We start from the raw sequence: 25,307 nt of genomic DNA, 5'->3' as shown, positions 1-25,307 counted from the left end.
GTATATACTGTCAGTTTCTGAATTTACTGACAAAAACAGTTGTGCATGACTGTAATATTTACTCAGAACGTGTTAGTCTACACAACAGGACCTTAGTTTAAAAATTGCTTTAAAAATATGTCATTAGTGAGTTGCTGAAGATTCTAAAATCACATCTCTAAAAAATCCTTGCATAGATTTTTAGATGCACAATCTGAGTATTCATCTTTAGCCTTAAATGCTTGGATCTCCAGACATATAGTTTTTTAAATAAATCCTTCAAAAGACCACCCTTATCTAAAATACACATGCGAGCCCGGGCTGCCATCAGGCATAGGGGCACCAGTTTAATAATACTGCATAGGGCCCCATAAATCCTAAGGACGGCCCTGATTTCACCACACATTTACTTTGTCTGTTAATGATGTTCTTGCTGTATCAAGGGCAAATGTGACTGTATATGCTACACAGCTGTTTTTATGGGTGGGGGAGGGGAAGGGAGTGCAGGAAGTTTGTATTTCAAATCTCCAGTATCCTAGAACCCAACAGGGAGCGGTTGACGCTTGTCATGCCAAAATGAGGATAACAACACTATGGTTTTTTTGTCCAGTCTCCAAAGTATATGCACACAGGCAACTGCTGATCTGAATTCAGCACAGACAGTGCTAAGGTAGTGCTATGCACTTCCTAGGATTCCAGGTAATTTCTGTGCTCTGTCAACTGATGGACACTCCCTTTTTGATCGAGTACTCTGTAAAATGTAGAATGCATACTTAAACTGAAATAAAAGAAGGGTTCCTAATGTTCATACTCAAAAGTTTTGTTCAGCTACAGGCACCGGTACTTCTGCATGTCTAAGTTGGAAGCTTCAGGATATTTTTGTGTTGCCATTGAGGCTGCCCAGAAACAGTGAAAGGATGCCTGGAGGAAGGGAAAGAAGTAAAACAGGCAACAAAGTTTGCTCTACGCAAAGTCTTGCAGTTTTCACTTGCCTAGCTGCCATTTTTCATGTTCAGTAATCGTTATGAAAAGTCTGAAAGGCAGAGAGAATTGTCAGCACTGCTGAAACACAGTTGCTTATCTCCTAGTAGGGAATTCTTAGACTGATAAAATAACAGTTGGCAGTCTTTCATTCCTGAAGCAATGTTTCAGCATCCGGGTACAACTGTACCTTTCACTCATACAGGTGTTTTGAAACCAGCACAAGGGCTGATTAGAAGTGGCAGACCAAAGCAGGTGGATTTTGCTCTCTCCTCTGTCAGAGAAGGTTTTTGCCATTTGTCCTGGCCCACGCTCTGGAAACACTATGTCATTCATGTTGCAGATAATGCTGCTGTCCTTGGCTTCAACATAGCATCCGTAACTTCAGCATTCTCTTGGTATATCACCAGCTGCCCAATTCTCTGAGAATTTCCCATTTAAACGTGTGCTGTAAAGACAAAATAATTAGTATTATAGACAAAAAATACTAATGTGCTTAACTGACAATCAATAAACAGAGAAAGATAGGAAAGGCCCATTAGACCAGGCCCATTGAATCGTCATGGGTTGATCCCTGCACCTGCACAGAGCACCATGATTTTAATGGGACTCCAGTCAGGCCCTGGAGTCCACCAGAGCAGATCTAGTTATAGGGTCTAGGCCTTAATCTTCAGGTGCATCTCACCCTGCAAATGCAAGAAATCCCCCCCCTCCCTCAAACAGAGGCCTACTTTAACATTGCTTAGTTTCAGCTGCCACTAGAATAAAGAGGCATTAACTTTAAAAATTCCTGTATTGTAGCAATATAACCAAGCCTCAATTGACCCTCTTATTTTCATATCAGTGAGGATTTCCCAATAAATGATCTGACCTTCCGTAAGGTGAAAATTAAATTGCTAAAGCAGAAGAATTTTTTGCTTTAATACTAAAAAGTGGAATGGCCACTTCAATCTGCCCAGGGTGTTGTTTCACATGGGGCTAAGTGCATCCTGCACCACTAGACTCAAAAGCTAAAATGACGTAGGGCCAGATCCTCTGGCGCATTAAGGAAGCTTTGCACTGCTCCCTTAGCACAAAATGGTTCTAAAACTAGTAGATGCAGGAAGATCAGTCTAGTATAGGGGACCCATCCCTGCAGTGAGTCCTGAACCACCTCCCCTTTCCATGGCTGGTACTGGGCTGTGCCTGGGGGAAAGGGAGAGCGGGCCTGGCTTGCTCCTACGCTCTGTTGTTAGCCAAAGCAAACCAGATTAGTCTTTAGGGGTCCGACCCTGAACTGAGAGAACCCCAACCTGCAGGGGAGGGGTTGTCTTTTTTTAATGTGTCCATACGGTGCCCAGCACCATGGGGCTCCACCATAAAACAGATATTTACTACCACCAATATTAATGTGGCACAAGTAGTCTTTCACTTAACTACGTTTGTGGGCCAGGTCCTGGGGTCTGGCCAAGAAGCACTCAATATGAGTCAAGAGGAGACGTTAAATAAACTGTTTGTACCATGTAAACAGACTTCTGCTGTCTGGAGAAGAAAAGCCATTGTTTATAAAAGGTCATTAAGCAGGAAATGGTTTATTGCCTGTTGATTTTAAAATGGGAACAACTGTGTTGAATCAGCCCAGAATGGCCTGGGGAGTGTGTAAAACAACTGTTCATTAAGCCAGTTTACATATCAAACGAAAAGCTCCGCATTTTTTTGATGTGAAGGATGCTTGCTTGCATTCGATATTTTAAGTCGTATTTGTGCAGCGCAGTTTGTTATAGAGCTGTTTAGATGCTTTTAAAGCAGCGTATTTTCTGGACTTTTATAAGTAATTCCACACAGATCCACTGTATAGCTAATTTTGCAGATGCAGCACAGGATATGGTTAACACTTGTCACAATAAATAATATCAAGTAGTCATCCAGACAATCCTATCTCTGTCTGCTTTCACTAGATCTGAGTTTGTTTTTAAATCATGCCTTGTTTTCTTTTATTACGAATGGGTACTGCCCTTCTAAACTGGCTTGCCACATTAAATCTTGTACTCTTGGCCATTAAAATGTTAACAGACTGTAGGTTTAGATTGTATTTCTTTGTTAAGGAAAGGAGAGTACACAACACATGTTCTAAAGATATGGGCCAGATTCTAAGGTGGTGTAAACAGGTATAGATCCACTGAAGTCAATGGAGCTCCCTGGATTTGAACACGGGGAGAATTTGTGTTTCTGTGTGCCTAAGAGGTGGCACACAGAAAGGAAGAGAGCAGCACTTTTGAGGAATATACTGAATTTGTATGAAGTCAGAAATGGTTAATATTGGGCAGTTTAAAAACAAATCAAATATTTTGTAGAGAGTTGTAGCACTGGAACCCTGAAGTTATGTCGCTCCTAAGACACTTATGGTAAGTGTGTGTCTCATCTTTCACTACTTACTATTGTGCTGTGCTCCATCTTCATCTTGCTGAACATCTGTTAAAAGAAATGCAGCATTTTAAATATGTGAGGTGATTATTATCTCTTCTTTGCAGTAGCCCCAAGGAGCATCAATAAAGAATCAAAGCTCCATTGTGCTAGGCATTATGCAAACAGTAGAAAAACAGTCCCTGCCTCCAAGAGCTTACAGTGTAGTTATGATAAGAGGCAATAGGTGGATGAAACCCACAAATGGAGGAAGAGGATGAGGCAACAGGAAAGCAGGCAAATCATTGTACAGTTAGCAAATATCTTTGCTCACTACCTGTCTAGCTTTATAAGGATGAAAACATTAGAACAGTCTAAAGATACAAATTAAGGTTTTGTAAATTTCCAGGCCTTTATGAATAATTCCAGCTTGGCTCTACACAACATTAATCTTCATGAGAAAAAGTTACAAGCCTCAGGTTTGTTGGGCCAAGTGGCCTTCTTGTCTAGCAATTCATCTTACACTTCATTATGTTATCCTGAGTCTGACATGGTTACAACTACACTGCATAACTTAGTTACCTTGATATTACCTAATAGAGTTTGGATGCTGAGACTATGGCTTTAAATCACAGCCCTGCATTGGGTTGGAGTGGCTTTGCACCACCCTGTGGCACTTCGGAGAGGTATTGTGCCTCAGGGAAGCGCAAAGCCCCAAGTGAGCACAGCTGATGCAGAAGGGGGCAGGTCCCTGCTTTCTCACCACCCCTTTGGGAGTGCCTAGCGCTGCTAGCCAGTAGCAACCCTTGAATGTGGCTAGCCCCTGCATGGGGTCGAAGAGGGAAAGTTCTTTGTGTTCCCCCCCGTCTTAAGAAGAACAGGAGTTCCCCCCCGTCTTACATGCTCTCCCTGGCATCTCTGCAATTTGCCCCACAATGAGCGTGCACATACATGGGTAAATATTGGAGCTGGCTGGGAATTTTCTGATGAAACTTTTTTTGTTTTTCCCCTGGAAAATGCTGCTTTGTTAAAACTGACACTTCCCATGGGAAAGGGTCGGTTTGGACGAAACGTTAGTCTGGAGAGTTTCTCAGGTTCAGGTTGGAATATTTTTTTGAGGGGGTGGGGAGGAACGATCAGAGAAAGACCCACCTCTGAATAGCCAATAGTCCAGTGATCAGGGCACTCATTTAGGAGGTGGGAGACCCCAGGTTCAAACCCCTGCCCAGGGCTCCCACATCCCAGATAAGTGCCTTAACCACTAGGATATTGGTTATTCTGGGGTGATTCTCTGTCTTTTTTTGCAAAAATATTCATCAGGTGTCTGTTTCATTCTGATGCGGAATGGAACTTTTTTTCTTTTTTTTTTTCAAAATCTCAAATTTTCACCATATGGGACAGCAGTTCCCCCTCATCCCCTCAGCTCTAGTATATCTTCAGTCTTGTTCTTGAGACATCTATTGGCGCTCTCTTTTGTTTTATCTTGTTTTATCTATACTTCTGTGTGAGCAGCTGCAGAAATGCAAGCAATCACATTTGTAAATGGGGATTTGTTTGCTTGTTTGTTACATGGAATTATAGTAAAAGATAATTGTTTCTCACTTGGGAAATTGTAGAAAACTGGTAGAGTAGGGAATTTGTAATAGGCTCTGGAGCCTTTCATCCAGGGGCTAGACTTGGTGACCTCTCAAGGTCCCTTCCAGCCCTAAACTTCTATGATTCTGTAAATCATTGATTCTAATCTTCTCAAAACAGGTGATAATCCCAAGTGATTATCATCCGGTTTTGGTTTGGTCTATATGAACTGTGTGTGTGATCTCAGTCCAGTTCTTAATGGAAAGCTGTCCATATTGCACAAACCCCTCCTTATCATTACACTCCTTTCGTGGATAGTCTCGGCAGAGAAGCCAAAGACTGAATAGATGTGGAGCCCGAACTACAAATTGTATTCAAAGGAATGGTTCCTCAGGTGTGAGGTACATTGGGATAACACCATGAAAAAGTTTACACTGCTACTTCTCATGATGTACCAGTTTTGTAGCTAATTAGGAGTATGGCCCCCACTGTTGTCAATTCAGCACTTGTCACGTGCTCTAGTTTCAGTTATAATGTAGAGAATTCACAACTACGTATGACAAATTGTAGAATATGAAATATTTTGGAAAAATGAGACGAACTAGAATGTGTATATATATATATATATATATATATCTGACCAACAAGCATAAATGGTTTAATTACCTGCATACGATTTCCGGTGAGGGGATTTCCTTTTCCACAGCCAGCAGGTTAAAACAGCTAGACCAGCTAACACAATGGCAATGGCAAGGACACTTCCAGCCTGAGCTCCCGGTTTATTTAGATCTGACAGACCACTGCTGGTCGAGTTAGGGTTTGTGACGTCTTTCGAGTCTGAAGAGGAATAGAGAAAAGGAGATCTATGCTCTCAAACTTCATTCCAGATGAGTGTTCAACTGCATTTTATAGACATGAGATTCACACAAGTCTATAGGCTTCTGTAGCCCTCCTATACAAATAACTTTTATCCCACCACCACCACCAATATTTTCTGAACAAGGCCAAAGTTCTACCTACATGGTTTTTAATTATTAATCATTATTACACACACTTTTTAGGCATACGTTTTCCTCCTGTGGAAGGATTTAGTAACACAACTTCTCTTAAAAATGACAGCACTACGTGTGTTCAAGTGACAATGTCCAGCCCACGCCAAAGCTGGCTGTCATTTTTGATATGCTCTTCTGAGAAAGGAATCTACTGAACAGCTTTTGAAGATTAGTTTTTGAGTGATTTGTGTACTCAAAATTAGACTTGTTTTCAAACAAGAATGAGGGCCAGATCCTTAGCTGGTGTAAGTTGTAACCAGGGCTGGCTTTATTAACTGCAGGGCCCGATTCGAATACCTGGTGGTGGTCCGGGGCTTTGGCGGCACTTCGGCAGCGGGGGGTCTGCTCCGGGTCTTCTGCAGCACCGAAGGACCCCCCGGAATGGACCCCCTGCAGCCAAAATGCCACCGAAGACCCTGGAGCGGACTGCTGCCGGGTGAGTAAAAAAAAAAATTAAAAAGGCGCCTAAGGGCCCTGGTGCGGGGCCCTTTTAGGCATGGGGCCCGATTCCAGGGAATTGGGCGAATTGGCCTAAAGCTGCCCCTGGTTGTAACCCCATGGATATCTGGTCCCAAAGCTTTCAAAGCCTCACCAATGACCATGAGGATTCCCTAAGGAGACAACCCAAAATGGCAGCCATGTTTGGCAATTGTCATGAGACCCTGCAGTTCATCCTGCAGGTCACCACACTGCACAAGTGACAGCACTAGGGAGTACATATTGTTGTGCCTGTATATTTACTTATATATTACCAACCCACAGATACACAATGATATTACTTTAAAACTGTTACTGCCTCACTGGACCAAGTACAGGATTTGACTCAGCTGCCATCGTGACATCGTTCCTTTAGTGGAGAAAATCCCCTACAGCCATTTTAAAACTTTGTTTCCTACTCCAAAAACCTACTGGAACTAGATTTCTATGAAAATGTGGCTTCTAATAAGTATTCTGCTGTATGTGGGCAAAAATCTCTGGCAGAATAATTGTTCACATGTGCCATAAGAATAGGGTTGCCAACCCTCCAAGATTGGCCTGGAGTCTCCAGGAATTAAAGATTAATCTTTAATTAAAGATTGTCATGTGATGAAATCCCCAGGAATACATCCAACCACAACTGGCAACCCTACATAAGAAGCCCCACCCTTTCCTCGGGGCACTTGCTGGTTTGGTTGTGCTGCTGGCTAGCAGGGATGATGCCCCAGTAAGGGACAAGAGAGGCGATGAGAAAGCTCCGATATCTTATGGTCCCTGACCACAACACAAGTTGCGTCCTCTCCCCACCTTCTCAGGGCCAGCTCATATCATACTCTTAACCCCATAGTCCACTCTTCTTCTGCCCTGATTCAGGAGACATTCACCAATTCTCCTCCTCTTTTCCTGGTTCCAGATTCCCCTTCCATTCAGCAACCATGGCAGACAGTAGGTTTGAGCTGTTGCCTATAGACTTGTATTTTTTTTTTAATATCTGCTATAAATAAGCAATATAATCAGCACATGTGCATTCAGAATAATGGATGAAATTATGGCCCTATTGGAGCCAATGGCAAAATTCCCATTGACTTCAGTGGGGTTATGTTTTTTTGTTTGTTTGCTTGCTTCTAAAAACAGTAGAGCAATGTATTCTGGGAAAGTTAATAAACCTTATAAAAGGTAAAATAATTCTTTTCAGAATGAATGTGACAAAATGTCTCTAGGAAGATAACAGTGAACAGGTTATTCCTATTTTCTACAGGGTGGAATGTTGGCACTAGCAAGCTACCAAATGCCCCTTATCTTGCAATCTGTACTCATGTTTGTGTGATCTTTGCTCACGCTAGTAATCACATTGATTTCATTGGTATTACTTCACTGAGTTTGCAAGATAGATCCCTTTAGCTCTGACCCTGCAGCTGGCTCTGCAAAGGTACAGGGGTCTACCCACAAAGTGCTGCTTGCAGCATCGGGGCCTAAGATTGCACTGTCTGGAGCAAGGCTTTATCTTGTCTTTATGCTTGTCTGTCAGGCATCTATCATGCTACGGGTGCTACAGCATGTAAAATTGGATTAGAACAGAACAGGAAAAGTTCTCTGTTTTGTGAATTTGAGAGGCTAAGTCTTGGTTTTTATTACTAATAACTTCCATCAGCAATAAATGGTCTATCATCCATGTGTCTCTCATTGATTGTTTTGAATGCTTTGGCCTAATACCATTTTGTTATTTGGTGCTTGGCTGAATAATCCAATTAGACATTTGGTACAAACCTAGTTTCAACAGTGTCTCTGTCTTTAAAGCAGCTTTGGAGACTGAAAACAGAACTTTAAAACTACCCACAGAAGCAGCATCGCTAAGAGAGTGGTTGTCAGCCAATGTGGTGGGACTTAAGGAGTCATGGATCCACCGCATATTAAAATTAAAATGTCTTTCCTTTACAAGTAATCCTTCAGCACCAAGCTAGGCCTAGTGTGGTTCCCACAGGAGCCGAAGGGGGAATCACAGCAGGGCCGCCCGGGGGGGTGGGGGCGGCAAGTGGGGCGATTTTTCCCTGGGCCCCAGAGGGTCCCCCACGAGAATATAGTATTGCAACTTTTTTTTATGGAAGGGGTCCCCGAAATTGCTTTGCCCCAGACTCCCTGAATCCTCTGGGCATTCCTGAATCATAGTGATTCCAAAACTGTTGCAGGGGAGTGGGAGAGAACTTCTGTGATCAGGATGGGGCTTCTTACTTCCACACAGAGGAACGGTGATTTGTGTGCAGATCTAGGAGGCTTAAGAGGGTGTTTAGCTTCATTTGAAAAAAGTCACATTTAAATATAAACACTGTGGCCTAAATTTATATAGGCTTTAAAAATTAAAACTCATTTCAGTAGGTCACTGGACTATCATGCTGTTAATTAGGCTGCTACTCATCAGAGATGTACATGTAGACACACACACACACACACACAATTATTTGCCAAATATTAAGCAACTTACAGAGGACAGTTAGATTTTGCTGTAGTAGTTCATTTTCTATGATGCATCCTACTTTTATATCAGAATTTGCTTCAATCTTCAGTGTGCTGAAAACACTGTATGTGCCATCATTGTCTTGGGTGATCTTTAATGATGATGGATGGAGGGAGCTGTTGTCTGTTCTATTTATCCAGTAAATGTTTGGCTCTGGGTATCCTTGGCTATAGCTGCAACTTAATGTCACCTCTTCTCCAATATTTGGGTGGTTTCCTGTAGGTTTACTTAGTACTGGCAGGCTGTTATTGGCTGGAAAAGGAAAAAATCATTAGCATTTTATAATCTTTTCAAAAGATTAAGGAATGACTCAGATTATAGAGTACAGGTTCTGGGGTTTATAAACTCATAGCTCAGACTTAAATATCAGCCTGCATGGACATTAGGCCAGTTACTTCAGTGATTTACTGAAGGAGGCAGAAGGCCAAACCAAAGGGAAAAGGGTCTTAAATTCACTTCAGTAGCATTTTGCAAGAAGGTTCTGAACTAACTCAGACAAGGCCCCACCATGGAAGAGGTTGGAGGAGACGTATCGGAGAGTAGAGCTCTCCCAACTGTTCTCCTGGTAGAGATCCCCCATAATGCCCATCAGGGTAGATGGGGATACACACACAGTTGCACAGAAGAAGCTCTGCCTCCAAGCCTGGCAGAACTGCATGAGGCTAGGGCCATCCACATGGAGATTCTATGTCCTCTGCACTGGCTTTAGCAGGTTCTTTCCCTGGCAACACATTTCCATTACGCCAGGGGTTGGCAACCTACGGCACCCGAGCCAATTTTGAGCGGCACGCAGCTGCCTGCCACAGACCCGGCCCCCAGCCTAACTCAGCCCCACTGCTCTCCCCTGCGGGGGCAGGAGGCAGAAGCTTGGTTCTGCAGCCGCCAAGCTTCCCCCTCCCCCGCTTCTTACTCCGCCATGGTGCTTTCCTGCCCCGCCCCCTCTCCTTCCCTGCGCCAATCAGCTGATGGCCCTAGCAAGGGGGAGGGGGAAGAGCGGCAGCGCGTACACTCGTAGAGGAGACAGAGAGAGGTAGGGAGCCTGGGGGAAGGGGGTGGAACAGGGCACATCCCTTCCAGCCCCCTGCCATGAGCTGCTTAGGGCAGGGGGCTGGGAGCACCCTTACGAGCCGAGCACCCCAGTCCTCTGCCCTGACCCCCCCACACACTCAGCCTTCTGCCCTGCACCCCCACACCTCCATCTCTGAACCCCCCAACCCCAACACACGCCCAGCCTTCTGTCCGGCATCCCCACAGTCCCATCCCTCTGCCCTGCATTCCCCCACACACCCAGCCCTCTGCCTTGCTCTCTTGAACCCCCCCACACCCAGCCTTCTTCCCTGCACCCCCAGCCCTCTGCCCTCAACCCCCACACCCCAACATACACCCAGCCTTCTGCCGTGAACCCCCACAGTCCCAGCCCTCTGCCCTGCACCCCCACAGCCCCATCCCTCTGCCCTGACCCCACACACACTCAGCCTTCTGCCCTGACCCTTGGACGCCCCCACACACCTCCAGCCCTCTGCCCTGACCCCCCCACACCCAGCCTTCTGCCCTGCACCCCCCTACACACACACTCAGCCTTCTGCCCTGACCCTTGAACGCCCCCCACCCCCAGCCCTCTGCCCTACACCCCCCCACACACCCCAGCCCTCTGTCCTGATCCCCCTCCCCCAGCCCTCTGCCCTGACCCCTGAAGGCCCCCCGCCCCCAGGTCTGGGTTTCCAGCCGCAGGCCCTGTTCAGCCTGCTGCCGGTCTAGGTGAACAGAACCCCAGGCTGGCAGCGAGCTGAGCAGGCTGGCGGCGTAAGATCAGCATTTTAATTTAATTTTAAATGACGCTTCTTAAAGATTTTAAAACCTTGTTTACTTTACATACAATAGTTTAGTTATATATTATAGACTTATAGAAAGAGACCTTCTAAAACTGTTAACATGTATTACTGGCACGCGAAACCTTAAATTAGAGTGAATAAATGAAGACTTGACACACCACTTCTGAAAGGTTGCTGATCCCTGCATTACACAAATAAGGAACCCTGGCTCACACAGATAGACTTCTGCAGGTGACAGGAGTGGGTGTATGGTTGTAAGGAACTGGCTGATCTCTCTATTTCCACATGGAGGAATGCGATCCATGCATGGATCTAAGAGGCACAATCCAGGCCTTCCTTTGCGTACCGTACTATTTTAAAGCTATTTGGGGCTAACTGACTTTGTGTCTCTGTCAGTCTTCCAAAATATCCCAAAGCAACAAAGAGTGGTATATGAAGGCAGATCAGATTAACAAATGAAGTACTGCTTTACACCACAAACAACTCCTTACAACATAAATTCCCAGCTCGCTTACAAAATATTGTTTTCATTAAATAATTTTCCATCTGGATAAATAAACTTCCAGAGGACATGGATGCTTTTCACAAGGGACAGGGCTTTAATTCTGAGAGTGGCAGGAAGCCCAAAAGAGGATCTACTCTTATTTTCAGTTTACTGCCTAAGGCTGTGATCCTACAGTCAGATTCACCCCAACACCTTCAATAGGGCGTTGCCCAGATGTAGGCATTGGCTCGTGATCATCAGATGGGAGGATTAGGGACTAACTTTTTTTTTTTTAAGATCAGATTCTAGCCAAAGTGAGGCTAATGCCTTCCTCACATCAGTGACCGTGGGAACTGCACAGTAACATTTGCTCCAAGCGGAATTGTTTACGACAGCCAGAAATGAAGAGTCAGTTAAGCAGAGTTAGAATTGCTATCCGCAGCTTCAGAGTCACTGTCTTGGATTTTATTAGGATGGGGATGGTGTGAATAAATGCAATAAGGCAGAGGAGCTCAGAGGTTATGAAACCTATACTGGTGAAAATAAAATAGATCACTTCATCCTTCCAAGCAAAAAGAAATGGGATGGGGGGAGGGAATGGCTTTCTTTGCTGGAAGAGAGCCAAAAATTAAGAGTGTACCAAATATCTAATCATCACTTTTATTATTTGTATTATATACCCTGTTGTGCTAGCACTATACAAATGGGACAAAAGTTAGTCCCTGTCCTAAATAGTCCTTGGTTCAGCCAGGCACGTAAGCACATCCATAACGTTAACATGTTTACGTGTGTTGCTGTCGCTGAGCTAATCTGACCAGCTGGAATTGTTATGTGGGTGAAGCCAAATAGCTATTTAGTTACTGAATAATGAAGTATAAATATATTAAAGTGGATCATTACAGCTGAATGTTTGTAATGAGAATCAACACCAACCGTAAATCAGCCTCCCAAACCATGGCACAATATATATTACTCTTTCTATTGTATTTGGTTACTAACCTATTGCCATTACAAGATATTTGATAACACTGCACTGCAAATGGAACATTACTTGTGGTTCCATTATGTGCACGTTGGGATTTCTCTCACTCTTTGTCCTAATTAAAGCTTGTTTTCCAAAATACACTTTGGCACCTGAGTCTGAAAAAAAATTACTTTTACTCTCTATCCCCAACCTGTGTTGGGTTCATATCACATCTGGCTCTCGGGAGAGGGGCAGGGAAAGCAGCAGAGCCAGCTATGCCACAGGTATCACTGGGCTTTGGAAGGTCATTAACGAAAATAGTCATCTGAATACAAATAGCAAAACTATCACCGAGATTTGGCCAAGTATCTATCTGAGTCAGAATTTGGGTACAGTCCTGCCTGAAACTGCCTTGTTTAACTACCCTCTCAGAAAACATAAGTGTTCCCTCACCCCTTGCCTCTGTCCCTCCCTGAACAGCTGAGGGAAGGGTAAGCCAAACAGTTTGTGCTTCAAAAGTTGGAGGACTAGATGGTTTTGAATTCTTTATTGTGATACTGTCCTTGACCGAGTTAAAAGCTTGGATTGTCTAAGGGAAGCAAATTAGTGTGGTGGCACCACCTCCATTTGGGGCATGGGGAAATCCTCCTCCCTTAGCCTATTGTGTGACAAATGCCCCTTCTGCAGCATCCACAGAGATCTAGGGTGGCAAACTGCTCTTTAGTATTGGTTTTATATGGAATATAAGGGCTTACCTGCTACCTTGAGGGCCACATCTGCATTGTGAATAACCCTGAAAACTACGTCCTTCTTCTGTACTATGCACCGGTACGTGTGTTCATCTCTCAGGCTGACATTTAGCAGCAGCAGAGAAAAAATGCCATTTTCCAGCTCATCCTGAAATAATCGAGTCCTGTTTCTGAAGACTGCACACTGCTCGCTTTGGTTCTCGTGACCAGAATTAAAGGTGTGTACCACTGAACAGGGTTTTGAACCATCCCCTATTTGCCAAAAGACCCGTAGCTTATTTAAAATGAATTTTTTCTCTTGAGGATAAATGCAGCTCAGTTCAGCAGTGCTGCCTATTGTGCTGATAACTTTCTTATCTTCCTCTGCAGTAACTACAAAGATAAAAAGGGGAACAAAGAGAAAATCAGTCTGACGAAAAGCAGGTTAATGTACCTGTCACAATCCTACTTACCAGCTGGTTTGAAAAGGAGTACTTATATTTTCTAAACAAGAATATCAATATTCACTTGTTTGTAAAGAAAAATAATTGCTTAGCGCCAAGTTCTGATCTCATTGCCACCAAAGAAGGGAGAAAGTATGATCCAGTGATAAGGACACAGGTTCAAAGTTCTCTTCTCCGCCACCAACTTTGTGTGTGACCTTGAGCAAGCCACTTAATCTCTCTGCTTCTCAATTCTCCATCTGTAAAATGGGGATTAAAATGGAGACAACAGCACTTCCCCACCTCACCAGGGTGTTGTGAGAACAAATACATTAAAAACTGTGAGGTGCTCAAGTAAAGAGGTGAGAGGCATACAAGTACCTACAATAGAAACAAAGTAACTGTGACTCCACTTGACCTACTGCTTGCTTGCACTGCTGTTACTGATCCTTAAAGATCACATGTAGCATTATGTATCCATTTGTAACAATTTACCAAGGGTTGTGATGGATTCTCCATCTCTGACAATCTTTAAATCAAGATTAGATGTTTTTTTCTAAAAGATGTGCATTAGGAACTCTTTTGGGGAAGGTCTATGGCCTGTGTTATACAGGTGATCAGACTAGATGATTACAATGGTCCTTTCTGGCCTTGGAATCTCTAAACAAACATTATATGGTCCCCATGTTAAACGGACAACAAATAGCAAAATTGAAGTAAAGAACAGCAACTCCTTAAAACACAAAGAAATAAATATTGGTTTTGAGAAGATATTTTCCATGGGCAAAATTCAGACACTCAGGCAGGCTGACTGGAACCTGTGTACATGGGTAGACCTGTTTAAATCAATGGGACTAGACCCACGGCTGGCTCTAGACCAAACGGCACCCCACGTGGGGAGCATCTTTGGCGCCCCCCCCATTTGTTAAACTTTTGAATACCTTACAGCACCCCAAACCCAGTGCCCCTCAAGCCCGGCGCCCCAGGCGGTCACCTGGGTCACCTTCCCCTAAAGCCGTCCCTAACTACACCCATGAGGAAGTAATATACACTGTGAGGAAGGGTGACAGATTATGGCACTATATGGAGATATGCTGTTATGTTTTAAGTGAAGGACTCTAGACACTGAACCTACATTAAAATCAATAATAACTTTTACTGTACTAATGATGAGTGCAAATGAAAGTAACTCTTGGACTGCCAGGCAATGATGCTGGAAGGAGCTGTGTGTGCAGCTGACCCATGTGCCCACTCAGCACATTGCCCCTTGCAGGATTGAAACTTAAAAGATTCCAATCTATCAATATAAAATAAATCTTCTTAAACAGTGCCCATCTCTCTCCCAGGGATTCTTCAGGTTTCCCTTCCCTACATTTTCACTTCTTCCATGCCCTCGGATATCTCATATCCATGACAGCCATCCTCTCTGGAGGGAGGGCTGGATAATCTTTCAGTTGTCTAGAGATGGTAGCTAGACATCAGTGTGAGATGGCACCTGTACCCAAGGGCCAGCAGAGGAGCTGTGCTCAGCCCAGGGAATGAATTGTGGAAGCGTTAAAAAGGCTGCTATTCATTCTACTTCACCATTCAGTCCTTTTCATTTTGGCAAACTGTGTTTGTGTTCCAAAGGGTTTATTAGGACCTCATGAAACCCTCTGAGTTACTTCCTCGTTTGTGCATCAGCATCATCACTGTTCACAGGGAAGCCCAGGAATCATGTTTTAGGCTCTGTGTCTGTGACTACTTACGCACACGTTTAACTTTATGTACATGAGTAATCCCACGAAAGTCCAATGCAACTAGTAATGTGTGTAATGCAGTTACGCCAATCCCAAGCATACAAAAAACATGAGTCAGGCCTCACAATATCATGGGATTAATTTAAAAATCACAAGATTTTTTTTTTAAACGTTGGATTCTATTCCTTTGCCTTCTAGTTTCTCGACACATTTATGTGACTTCAAGTTTTTCTCCATAATTATGGGGGCTAGAAACCTACTTTAATCCCCTCTTCAAATAAACGCTAGATTCTCACAAAATGACAGGACTCAAAGGGTCTGAGCCAAAGCCAGCTGAAGTCAATGGGAGCCTTTCCATTGACTTCCATATGCTTTTGATTAGGACCTGGGGCTTGGAGGGAGAACACCAAATATAAGAATCATGATAAAAATCTCAAGTTTTGGTGACACCTTAAACGTATAAGAGTATGCCTGCATTGCAGCTAGAAGGTGCGATTCCCAGCCTGAGGAGACAGACTTGCACTAGCTCTGCTTGAGCTAGCATGCTAAAACTGGCAGTGTGGATGTTGTGGCACTGGCAATGGCTTCAGCTAGCCACCCCAGGCTCTGACCCAGAAGGTTGGGCAGGCTTGGACTAGCGTAGCTAGCCCGAGCTGCTGTCAGTGCCACGACATCTATGCCACACTGCTATTTTTCGTACACAAGCTCAAGCAGAGCTAGCGCGAGTCTGTCTATCCATGCTGGGAATCACACCTCCCAGCTGCAGTGCAGACATAGCCTAAGGGTATGTCTACACATCAGTTAAACACCCCCGGCTGGCCTGGGTCAGTTGACTCGGACTTGCAGGGCTCTGGGTATGGGGCTGCAAAACTGCTGTGTAGACATTTGGGCTCGGGCTGGAGCCCAAGCTGTGGGACCCCGCAATGGGGGCGGGGGGAAGAGGGCAGAACCCAAGCCCAAGCCCAAATGTCTACACAGCAATTTTCAGTCTTGCAGGCTGAGCCCAGGAACTCAAGTCAGTTTGATCCGGGCCATCTGCAGTCATGCTGTGGAGCTTTAATTCCAGTGTAGAGGTACCCTAAGAGGCCTCAGTCCTGTGAACAAAGGTACTACTTGCTATGAATAAGAGTGGCAGATTGTGGCCCTAAATGGAAAGGTCATGGTATCCTGCAATACATTTACTGCTGGTGTGGTAGGGTCACATTCTCAACAAACACCCTTCTCCATGCTAAGGTAGAGTGCGCCGTGACTAGGCATGTACGGTTTTAACAAACACTAAATGTGACTCAGCCACCAGTAGATGATTCTGTGTCTAAGAAGAATGGGGCAACTCTTAATTCATCTATGAAACAGCAAAAATACTTTAAATCTCATTAGATAGTCTCTCTATTCCTGTACCCACACTTTATTTGGGGGTAAATTAGGGAGCTTTTAGGAATCAAGAGTGTGAGAAATGTTTGGGGCTTACTAGTAATGTATGGTGCTAGTTGTATTACTGGTATCTGCTTTGTCAGGGCATCTCAATCTCGATGTGTACAAGTCTTAATGTTCTATTTGAGAAGCCTCCTCTTGGCAGATGTGTTGATTATGCTGTGATCACTAGGTTCTGTACAGGAAGGGCTTTCAAAACTGTGCTGCAAATGTTAATTTCTCTTTCCAGAGGTTAAGGCTAGTGCATTTGCACACAGCACTGTCTAGCTCCTTTTTCATGTTAACTCACTCAAAGCCAGATTCTGATAACTCATTCTGCATAGCACTGTATTTCATGAGTATTCTCATTGACTTCAGTGGCAGTACTCTGGCAGTAAGGTATTATTCAGTCCGAAAAAAGGTACCCAGGTAGTCCCAGTGTCCTTAATAAAATCACAAGGACATTTGTCATTCTTTAGGCAAATTACAGAAAGTCTCATATTAAAGAAACTTTATGATTCCTGTTCAAAAGTACTGTTTAGATTTCTGATTTATGTTGTGCACATACATACTCTGCATATTCAAACAAATGCTTGTATTAAAAGTGTTTATAATGAAAATAACTTTCTCTTAACTTACCGCATCCCAGAGTACAAAGAAACAGTAACCAAAGTCCAGAGCTAAAAAAAAACAAAGATAAAAGCTCAATGATGATAATGCAATCATAAGTGCATACGTACTGTTCACCGTTTTAAATACAATAGTAGTAGCATAGCTTAGCAACAACATATGGGTAGCAGTGTCTATAATAGAGACTCAGAATAAGTACCCACATTTTTGACAGCTAGAAAATGTCACTTTAAAATTATCACTCTGTGGGAAAAGGCAATAAACTGAAGGATAATACACTATACTGGGCTTGAAACCAATGCTATCTACCTTTCTGATTAACAGTTGACTGGATCCATCTGTGGCATGTCAATGAAACATGTTGATGTGACTACTGAAAAAATAGCTGACTATGCAGATCACCTTCTTGGGTGTATGGGAATATATACATAGATAAAAATGTATATAGGGAATACGTCATGGTGTTGAGTGGTATAAAGGCCTCACTGGCATGACTCTGGGATGGCTGCATCATTCCCAAGTGGCAAAGCCACAAGTGGGTTATGCAGATCATTCCAGTCATCTCAAATAAGTATTTTGTATATGTCATATGTTACAGGAAACAACTATTTTATGAATGTGTTAGAAAGTCCCAATATTTGTTTAAAGCTATGTTTGTAGAATATAAGAATGGCCATACTGGGTCAGACCAAAAGTCCATTTAGCCTAGTATCCTGTCTACCGACAGTGGCCAATGCCAGGTGTCCCAGAGGGAGTGAACCTAACAGGTAATCATCAAGTGATCTCTCTCCTGCCGTCCATCACCACCTTTTGACAAACAGAGGCTAGGGACACCATTCCTTACCTATCCTGGCTAATAGCCATTAATGGACTTAACCTCCATGCATTTATCTAGTTCTCTTTTAAACCCTGCTATAGTCCTTCACAACCTCCTCAGGCAAGGAGTTTCACAGGTTGACTGTGCTCTGTGTGAAGAAGAACTTCCTTTTATTTGTTTTAAACCTGCTGCTCATTAATTTTATTTGGTGGCCCCTAGTTCTTATTTTATGGGAACAAGTAAATAACTTTTCCTTATTCACTTTCTCCACAGCGCTCATGATTTTATCTATTTATACCTCTATCATATCCCCCCATATGAAACCCTCCACCCATAAAGTCCAGGTGCCTTCACTGTTGTAAGTCTCATTGTTCAGAACTTGGGAGGGAGAGAGATAAAAATGAAAACCAATAAATACAACACACACTTTCCAAAACAGTCTGAAAATAGAATCTCTATACATAACAATGCCACAACTCTGACGTTTGGATTAATTGCCCTTTCCCATTGGTATAAAACCCCCACTACTAGCTCTTCAAAGATGTAAGAAATCAGACTTAAAAGCCATAACACTTTTATGTCTAGCAAAGCTCTTTTGGCTGAGATTGAATCTTGCCCATCTTGGGCCTCAGATAGGGTTAATTTTGGGGGGAGAAGGGAGGGGGTGGTCACATTATTCTGGCTGTTTGATAAAAACAAATGTAGCTGTGTGAAGCTGCTCAGGGTTTGGAATGTTAAATAAGTCTCAGTGGGCTGATGATGCAGCTTAAAATAAATTCATTTCTTTATTACTGGGAAGTTTTGCAAGGAACAAATGGGAATTGTGCACTGTGTAACTTATTACCGCTTCATACTTGTATATTATACACACAAAAACTGTGTTAAAAGCACATTATTAAGGTAGAAAAGTCAAGCATTCAAAAGTTAGAGAATGTCAGAATTAAGGTGGCTTGTACAATCGTACTTTACCCCCCTTTTGTGTATGCATTATGATATAATCTTAATTGCAGATCACATATTATTTTTTTCACTGGACAGCTGCCTCATTCTGTGCACAGACTGGATGGTGCTCACTGAATAAGTAGTTATTTCATATTATATTTTCTCCTCATTCAATGAGTGGCCCATCTCTTCTTTGTGGCACACTCTGCTCTGAAGACAGAATTATTAATTTCCTCATGGACTTTTTTATGGAGCTCATTGCTATGGTATCTGAATGCTTCACAAACTGTAATTTATTCTCACAGCCCCCTTGTTTGACTTTGCCACCTTACTAATGTTCTTTTAAAATAGTTTTGTGTGTGTGTGTAATTCCCTATGCTTTTAAAAAAGCAAACTGAAAAAAGAAATTGCATCACATGGGATCATGTGGACAACTGCTTGGGTCATCAGCAGGACTGGAACTTTCAGATCCACTGCAGAGACCTCTACCACTTGAGTAATGGAGTAACTGATAAGAATAGTAGGTTGTTATCCTCTATGGACCAGCACTAGATGGAGATGAGACACACATTATGAAACCCATTGGCAGATGTATGGTGACAGCGAGGAATGGTGAGACTCAGGAATCTTGGGTTCTATTCCAGGCTCTGGAGGGGAATTTGCTGCAATGAGCATGGAGTCTTGTTCCCCAAGCTTGAACTTTCTGCCCCATCGCCTACAACTTGTTGCTGTCCCAGTGCTGTCTCTTTCCCACCCTGACTCTTGTCTCTCCTTGCCTACTTAATCCCAGTCTCCATTCCTTGGGTTCTTCATCCTAGTCCCCTGCTCTTTGCCCAGCCAGTCCTAGGATTCCCCTCTGGACTTGCTGGTTGAGTCCCTAACTCACCCCGCCCGCACCTAGCCAGTGCCAATTCCTGGGCTTCTCATCCAGTCCCAGTGTAAACCATCCACATTTTAGCTCCTTGCCTCAATCTCCCTTCCACCTTGGCTCCTTGTCCCAGTCCCTTTGCCCAGCCAGTCCCAGTTCTCCCTCTGCACCGTAACCCTACATCTGAGCTCAGTGTTCCCCCCAACCAGCTGGCTCCTAGTCATCCCCTGAATTTCCCTGACCAGTCCCAGTCTCACCAGATTCTGTCTCCCAACCTACTCCATTCCTTCTCCCTAGTCCAGTTTTGGCCCCTCTGCATTCAAATCAAACTGCTTCCTCCTCCACACATGCTGGGTGCCAGCAGGGGGGCATTGAGAGGACATCGGGCTCCCTGCACTCAGTTCCAGTGCTTGGGCCTATCCGAGCCCAAAGCAGCTGGGAGCTACCACTACAGCGAAAATCCAGCTCCCCTCCTGTAGCTCTGGGCTGGAGGCAGCATGCTCAGTCACTGTGTGGAGATGGTGCATGTGCAGTCTGGTTAGTGCTAGGAGCTGTGAGGGGATGGTGCATGATCCATGTATGCATGTATATGTATGTGTGTGTTTCTATATAACATATGGCTCTGGAATACCGTCCTTAAAAAAATCACCTTGGTACTATTTTTAAATCCTGTGGTTTTGTTTGTTTTTCTTCTTAAACAATGGGTCTAATTATGGGTGGATTAGGGTTTGTGGGGCCCCTGGGCCAGAGCAAGTGGCGGCCCCTCCCCACCCCTTCTGCCCAGAGTCCCCCTGCCTCCAGCCTGGGAGCAGGCTCAGGGTGTGGGGTTGCCCCACTCCACCCTCCTGGCGATCCTGCCTGGGAAATGGGGTCGGGGCTTGCCTTACTCTGCTCCCCCCCCCCGGTGCTCCAACTGGGGAGCAGGGTCGGGGTGCGGAGGCGCCCATTCTTCCAGGCCCCCCCACTTGGCTGTGGCAGCTGGACATGGGCCCCACTGGCTAATCCGCCACCGGGTCTAGTTTCCTATTGAACCAAAGAGACAGTAATGCTTGTCTTTCATTGGACCTTTCAGGGAATTCCCCTTAAGAGGTATTGCTGGTGCCAATGAGAAAGTAACAAGTGTAAGTGGGGCTGTCTGTGCTATGTAGCCAAAATGCATAACTGGTGTCAATATAAAGGTGTTATTGGATTAGGATCTTAATATTTCAGTCCAGAGTTTAGACAAGACAGATCCCGGGGCTGACCATCCTCCCTCCTAAGTGGATGTTAATGCTGCTGCAGTCCACAGTGCTTGCAGAGCAGCTCAGTTACTGAGCACCAACCTGAGCAGGTGAGAGGATTCCTTCTTTCCTTGAAACCAGAGGAATTCCTCTGTGTCGTGCCTGTTTGGGATTAATTCCTGCACCAGCTGGAGTGGGAATGATTTCCACTGACTTTAATGGAAACTGGATCAGTCCCTTAGTCTCTTTTTAAATGGTTTGTTTTTCTCCATTTATTTCCCCCCCCTCCTATTTTTAAACTTTCAGTGAGACGGGAGAAAGTTTCACTTCCTCATTCTCACAGTGGCCCAGTGAGATTATAATTCCCACTCTCATCTGCATATTTACATGTACAATGTACCTTCTTCTCACGAGAACTGATTTGATGCAGTTGAAAACTGCAATATATTTTTGGTGTGTTTTTGCTTTTCTGAGCACATCAAAAATATGATGATGTTCACGGTGCAACAACTGGCTGTTTTGTTTCACATTTAAATCAAATATAAACCTTGACTATGTCCTAAACTGTATCAAGAACAGCTCTTTGTGCCTCATCAATGTTATACTTCTCTTAGCTGAGTTATGCAGAATTCAGTTGCCCTAAATCTTTATCTGTTTCATGGCATTTTTCCAAAACTATAGTTTTCCAGATAATATAAAACATGTGTTTGTTTAGATCTTTCTATTGTTCACACCTTAACCAAAAGGAAGTCTGTCTGCAGTGACATTCTCTCTACTTCTCTTTTTAAAGAGATTCTTACAGTGCCTCACAAATAAACATCAGTAACCACCTACATGAAACAGCTGAGTGCACTGCTGTGGTTTTTCAGCACAGAATCAGTCATGCAGAGCCCAGTGTTGGGGTTGATCACAAAACCCACAGTGCGAGTAATTTTACTGACTTTGATTGTCTTTGTATCCCTAATCCTGAGAGGTGCTGAGCTCCCACAACTCCTACTGTACTCAAGGGGAGAGGATGGGACTCAGGTGGGAATGATAAAGAGAAGTCCTACTTGTTCAGTGTGACACACTGACGCCACATCTCATTGGAGGCATAACAAACAAATGTACTCCATCTCCTTTGCTGTAGTGCATGGTAAAAATGTGTTGTTGGGGAATATCCCCCATTGAAAGGAACAAGATAAGCAATTGGCCTTGGGGATTAATCAACTTGTAAATGAAGCAAGAAAGTTTAGCCTTATTGCGCTGCGAGTTCTCCGATGAAGCATTTACTCAAGGGCTTGTCTTCCCTAGGAAAAGGGGTGTGTACCTCTATCACATGGTAATGAGAGCTAGGCAGAGAAATGTTTTGTGGAGGATTTTGCTATTTCCAGAATGGATTTTGTTCTGATTCAGAATGAAAACCAAAAATGTCAAGTTCTCCATGCAAAGGGATGGAGCCCCAGCTCTGGGGCAGTCTACCTCATGTGCTGTCTCAGGGTCTGAGGTCTCCAGCAGCTTGCCAGGTGGGCTGCCGAGGAGCCAGGAAACCAGGCTGGTTTCCATTAGAAGAACCCTGCCTGGTTTCTGGAGGAACTTTGTCAAAATCAAACCGTCTCTGCAGAATGTTTTGATTTCAATGAATCGGCAAATGTCAACCAAAAAGGTTTTGTGTGAATTTTTCGGACCACCTGTAGTAAGAACTATCATAAGGTAAAATCCTAGTGAGACAAGGCACTTGTAGTTTTCATGCAAATTAGGAGTTTGAGATAAACCCTAGGCTCCTGCTAGAGTCTGAGTGAGTCTTAATTAGAGTTATAGGGGGGAAAATTTGTACATCTAATTCAGTGGGTGTTGAAGTCTCTGCACAGACTTTGGGCAGAATTTGGCTCTGGTAGTGCAGGACCTAAGTGCTAATTCTTAATCTGAGGATAAAGAAAGCACCTTTATATTAAGCTACTTAGAACCACAAAGGCCAGTTTTCAGATTTACTCTGATGTGTGTAGGGGTGGGGTGGGGTGAGAGGGGGGCTGTAAAACTTGCCCCTTGTGTTTTTAGTTCAGTAATAAAGTACCACTACTATTCAACAGCAAAGTAGCCTTCCCCTGCCATAACAATCCCAATAGCATTTTCTGCCTTTCCTGCTATGAATTCCAGTCAGTGTCAAGGGGAGATTTAGCTGAGGTTGTACATTCCTTCCCCCTGTAACACAAGCAGCAGAAACTACTGACTTCTTGATAAAAGAAGATTAAATTATGAGCAGCCTCAGCCTTACCCTGACAGCCACAACACACACACCAAATGGATTGGGGGTGGGAATGAATCAACCTACAGGTATCAGTAGCAACTGTGTTAGTCTGTATCAGCAAAAAGAGCAGGAGTACTTGTGGCACCTTAGAGACTAACACATTTATTTGAGCGTAAGCTTTTGTGGGCTATAGCCCACTTCATCGGATGCATACAACGGAACACACAGTAAGAAAATATTTATACATACGCCCACCTTTTCATGTTCTCTGTATGTATATATATCTTCTTACCGTGTGTTCCATTCTGTGCATCCAATGAAATGGGCTGTAGCCCACGAAAGCTTATGCTCAAATAAATTCATTAGTCTCTAAGGTGCCACAAGTACTCCTGTTCTTTCAACCTACAGGTAGACACACACACCAGTCAGTGGGAAGAGTTGGCAGGAAAAGCTGGACCTTCCTGGAGCCTGGTCATTTTTGTAGCCAGGCCCCCTCCCCACTCACCAATGGTACTGACAAAATTGAGAGCAAGTTTAGCTGTTCCTAGCGCACCAAAACCCCTCCTGCAGCACAAGCACCCAAGACCTCACCTGGATCCAGAGAGCGCCACCCAGTTTTTGATGCCAACCCCACCATGTCTAACATCTGAAAAGAGAGCAAATGTAGATGCTCCTATTGCAGCAAGAAAACCAGGACCATGCTCCCCCTCAGCATAGCATTGATTGACACATCTCCCCTCCCCGTTTGCCGCTTGGCTCTCGGAGCTGGGGGGGGGGGGGAGTAGGAGCAGGGTCACTGATTGTCCATTGCCAAGGAAATGAGCTGACTTGGCCGGCTGCCGCTGGGCTGGCAGCCCTGCTGAGTGTTTGTCTTTCGGGCGTGCTCGGAGCAGAGCGACACAGGTCTCTAGTGCGATGGCCCAGTCGGGGGGGTGCGGGTGCTCCGACCCGGAGCCCCCGCAGTTACCCAGCGCCAGCAAGCACGTGGGGGGCGCGGGGAGGGGGTCGGGGCAGGACGGAGACCAGGCGTGTGAACCAAGGGCGAGTCTCTGGGTGCCCCCCCCGGACTCACCTTCTCGGCTCCATCGCGGCGCGGGGCGCTGCTCGGGCGGGCTCGGCGGGAGGCGCAGGCACTGTCCCTCGGCCAGTGGCAGGAGCAGAAGCGGTGAAACAGCCGCTGAGCCGTGCCCGGGCTGAGCCAGCTCCTCCCTCCTGCCCTACGTCGTGCAGGCCGGGGATTTCCGCGGCTGGTCCCTTCTCCCGTCCCACGCGGCTGCGGGCGGGCGGGCCCCTTCCTCTGCTGCCCCCTGCAGCTCCCCGGCCGCGGCGACGAGCAGAGCCCAGCCCGGCCCAGCCCGGGCGCGCCCGGGATTGCAGCCCAGCCAGCGAGCCCCCGGGCCCGAGCGCTTGGCTCTGACTCCAGCCCGGGCAAAGGGGTGTCGTGTCCCGTCAATGCCCTGAAACGAGCCGCTACAACACCCCGCCTATAGATAATGCACCGGCCCTACCATCTCCTCGGGGTTGATCACCCAGTAGGGCCAACACCCGGCACTATAAACTCGCCACACTTCTGTCCCGGGGAGCTTCTCCCAGGCTCCCAGCGCCATTCAGTTCCCTGCCCCCAGACTGCTGGGCGCAGGACTCAGCTTCGCGCCAGGCGCTGCATAACAAGTTTGTGAATGGAAACTACTCACATGCTCCCTGGTAAGTTTCAGCTACACCACACAAGCGAGTCTTCTCCTTTTTACAAGGCGAACCTGTTGATTACACAAGAGCGAACAGTCACCCTGGTGCTGAGTCTGGAACTATAGGGCAGTGGTTGTCTAACTTTTCTTCTGGCGGCCCAGCTGAAGAAAATTGTTGATGCCTGCGACCCAATGGAGCTGGGGATGAGGGGTTTGGGTGTGGGAGGGGCTCAGGGCTGGGGCAGGGGGCTGGGGCAAGGAATGAGGGGTTCAGTGGGGGAGGGGGCTCTGGGCTGGGTTAGGGGTGGGGAAGGAGCTCAGGCTCTAGGATGGGGTTAGGGATGCGGGGTGCAGGGTGCA

At 45.1% G+C, this 25,307-nt stretch overlaps 1 protein-coding gene across 1 annotated transcript; it reads right to left on the bottom strand.

Moving 5' to 3' along the window:
• Positions 1-24,466, bottom strand: ICOSLG (inducible T cell costimulator ligand). The gene is made up of 7 exons (XM_039525241.1): positions 24,335-24,466; positions 17,198-17,238; positions 12,994-13,359; positions 8,926-9,210; positions 5,584-5,754; positions 3,376-3,411; positions 1-1,408 (listed from the first exon to the last, which is right to left on the bottom strand). The coding sequence occupies exons 1-7, from the start codon at positions 24,346-24,348 to the stop codon at positions 1,398-1,400; spliced, it is 924 nt and encodes a 307-aa protein (XP_039381175.1). The 5' UTR covers positions 24,349-24,466; the 3' UTR covers positions 1-1,397.
• Between the last annotated feature and the right edge of the window lie 841 nt (positions 24,467-25,307).

The sequence above is a fragment of the Mauremys reevesii genome, linkage group 1 (assembly GCF_016161935.1).
Source record: "Mauremys reevesii isolate NIE-2019 linkage group 1, ASM1616193v1, whole genome shotgun sequence".
NCBI classification, from domain to species: Eukaryota; Metazoa; Chordata; order Testudines; family Geoemydidae; genus Mauremys; species Mauremys reevesii.
The sequence above is the reverse complement of the archived record's forward strand: the minus strand, read 5'-3'. Positions and strand labels throughout refer to the sequence as shown.

What these genes read in the sequence shown, in the direction of transcription:
- ICOSLG (XM_039525241.1), bottom strand. An exon ending in TCTTTGTACTCTGGGATGCG is followed by an intron (nt 13,360 to 17,197) that starts GTAAGTTAAGAG and finishes TTATCTTTGTAG; the next exon opens with TTACTGCAGAGGAAGATAAG. An exon ending in TCACCGGAAATCGTATGCAG is followed by an intron (nt 3,412 to 5,583) that starts GTAATTAAACCA and finishes TTCTTTTAACAG; the next exon opens with ATGTTCAGCAAGATGAAGAT.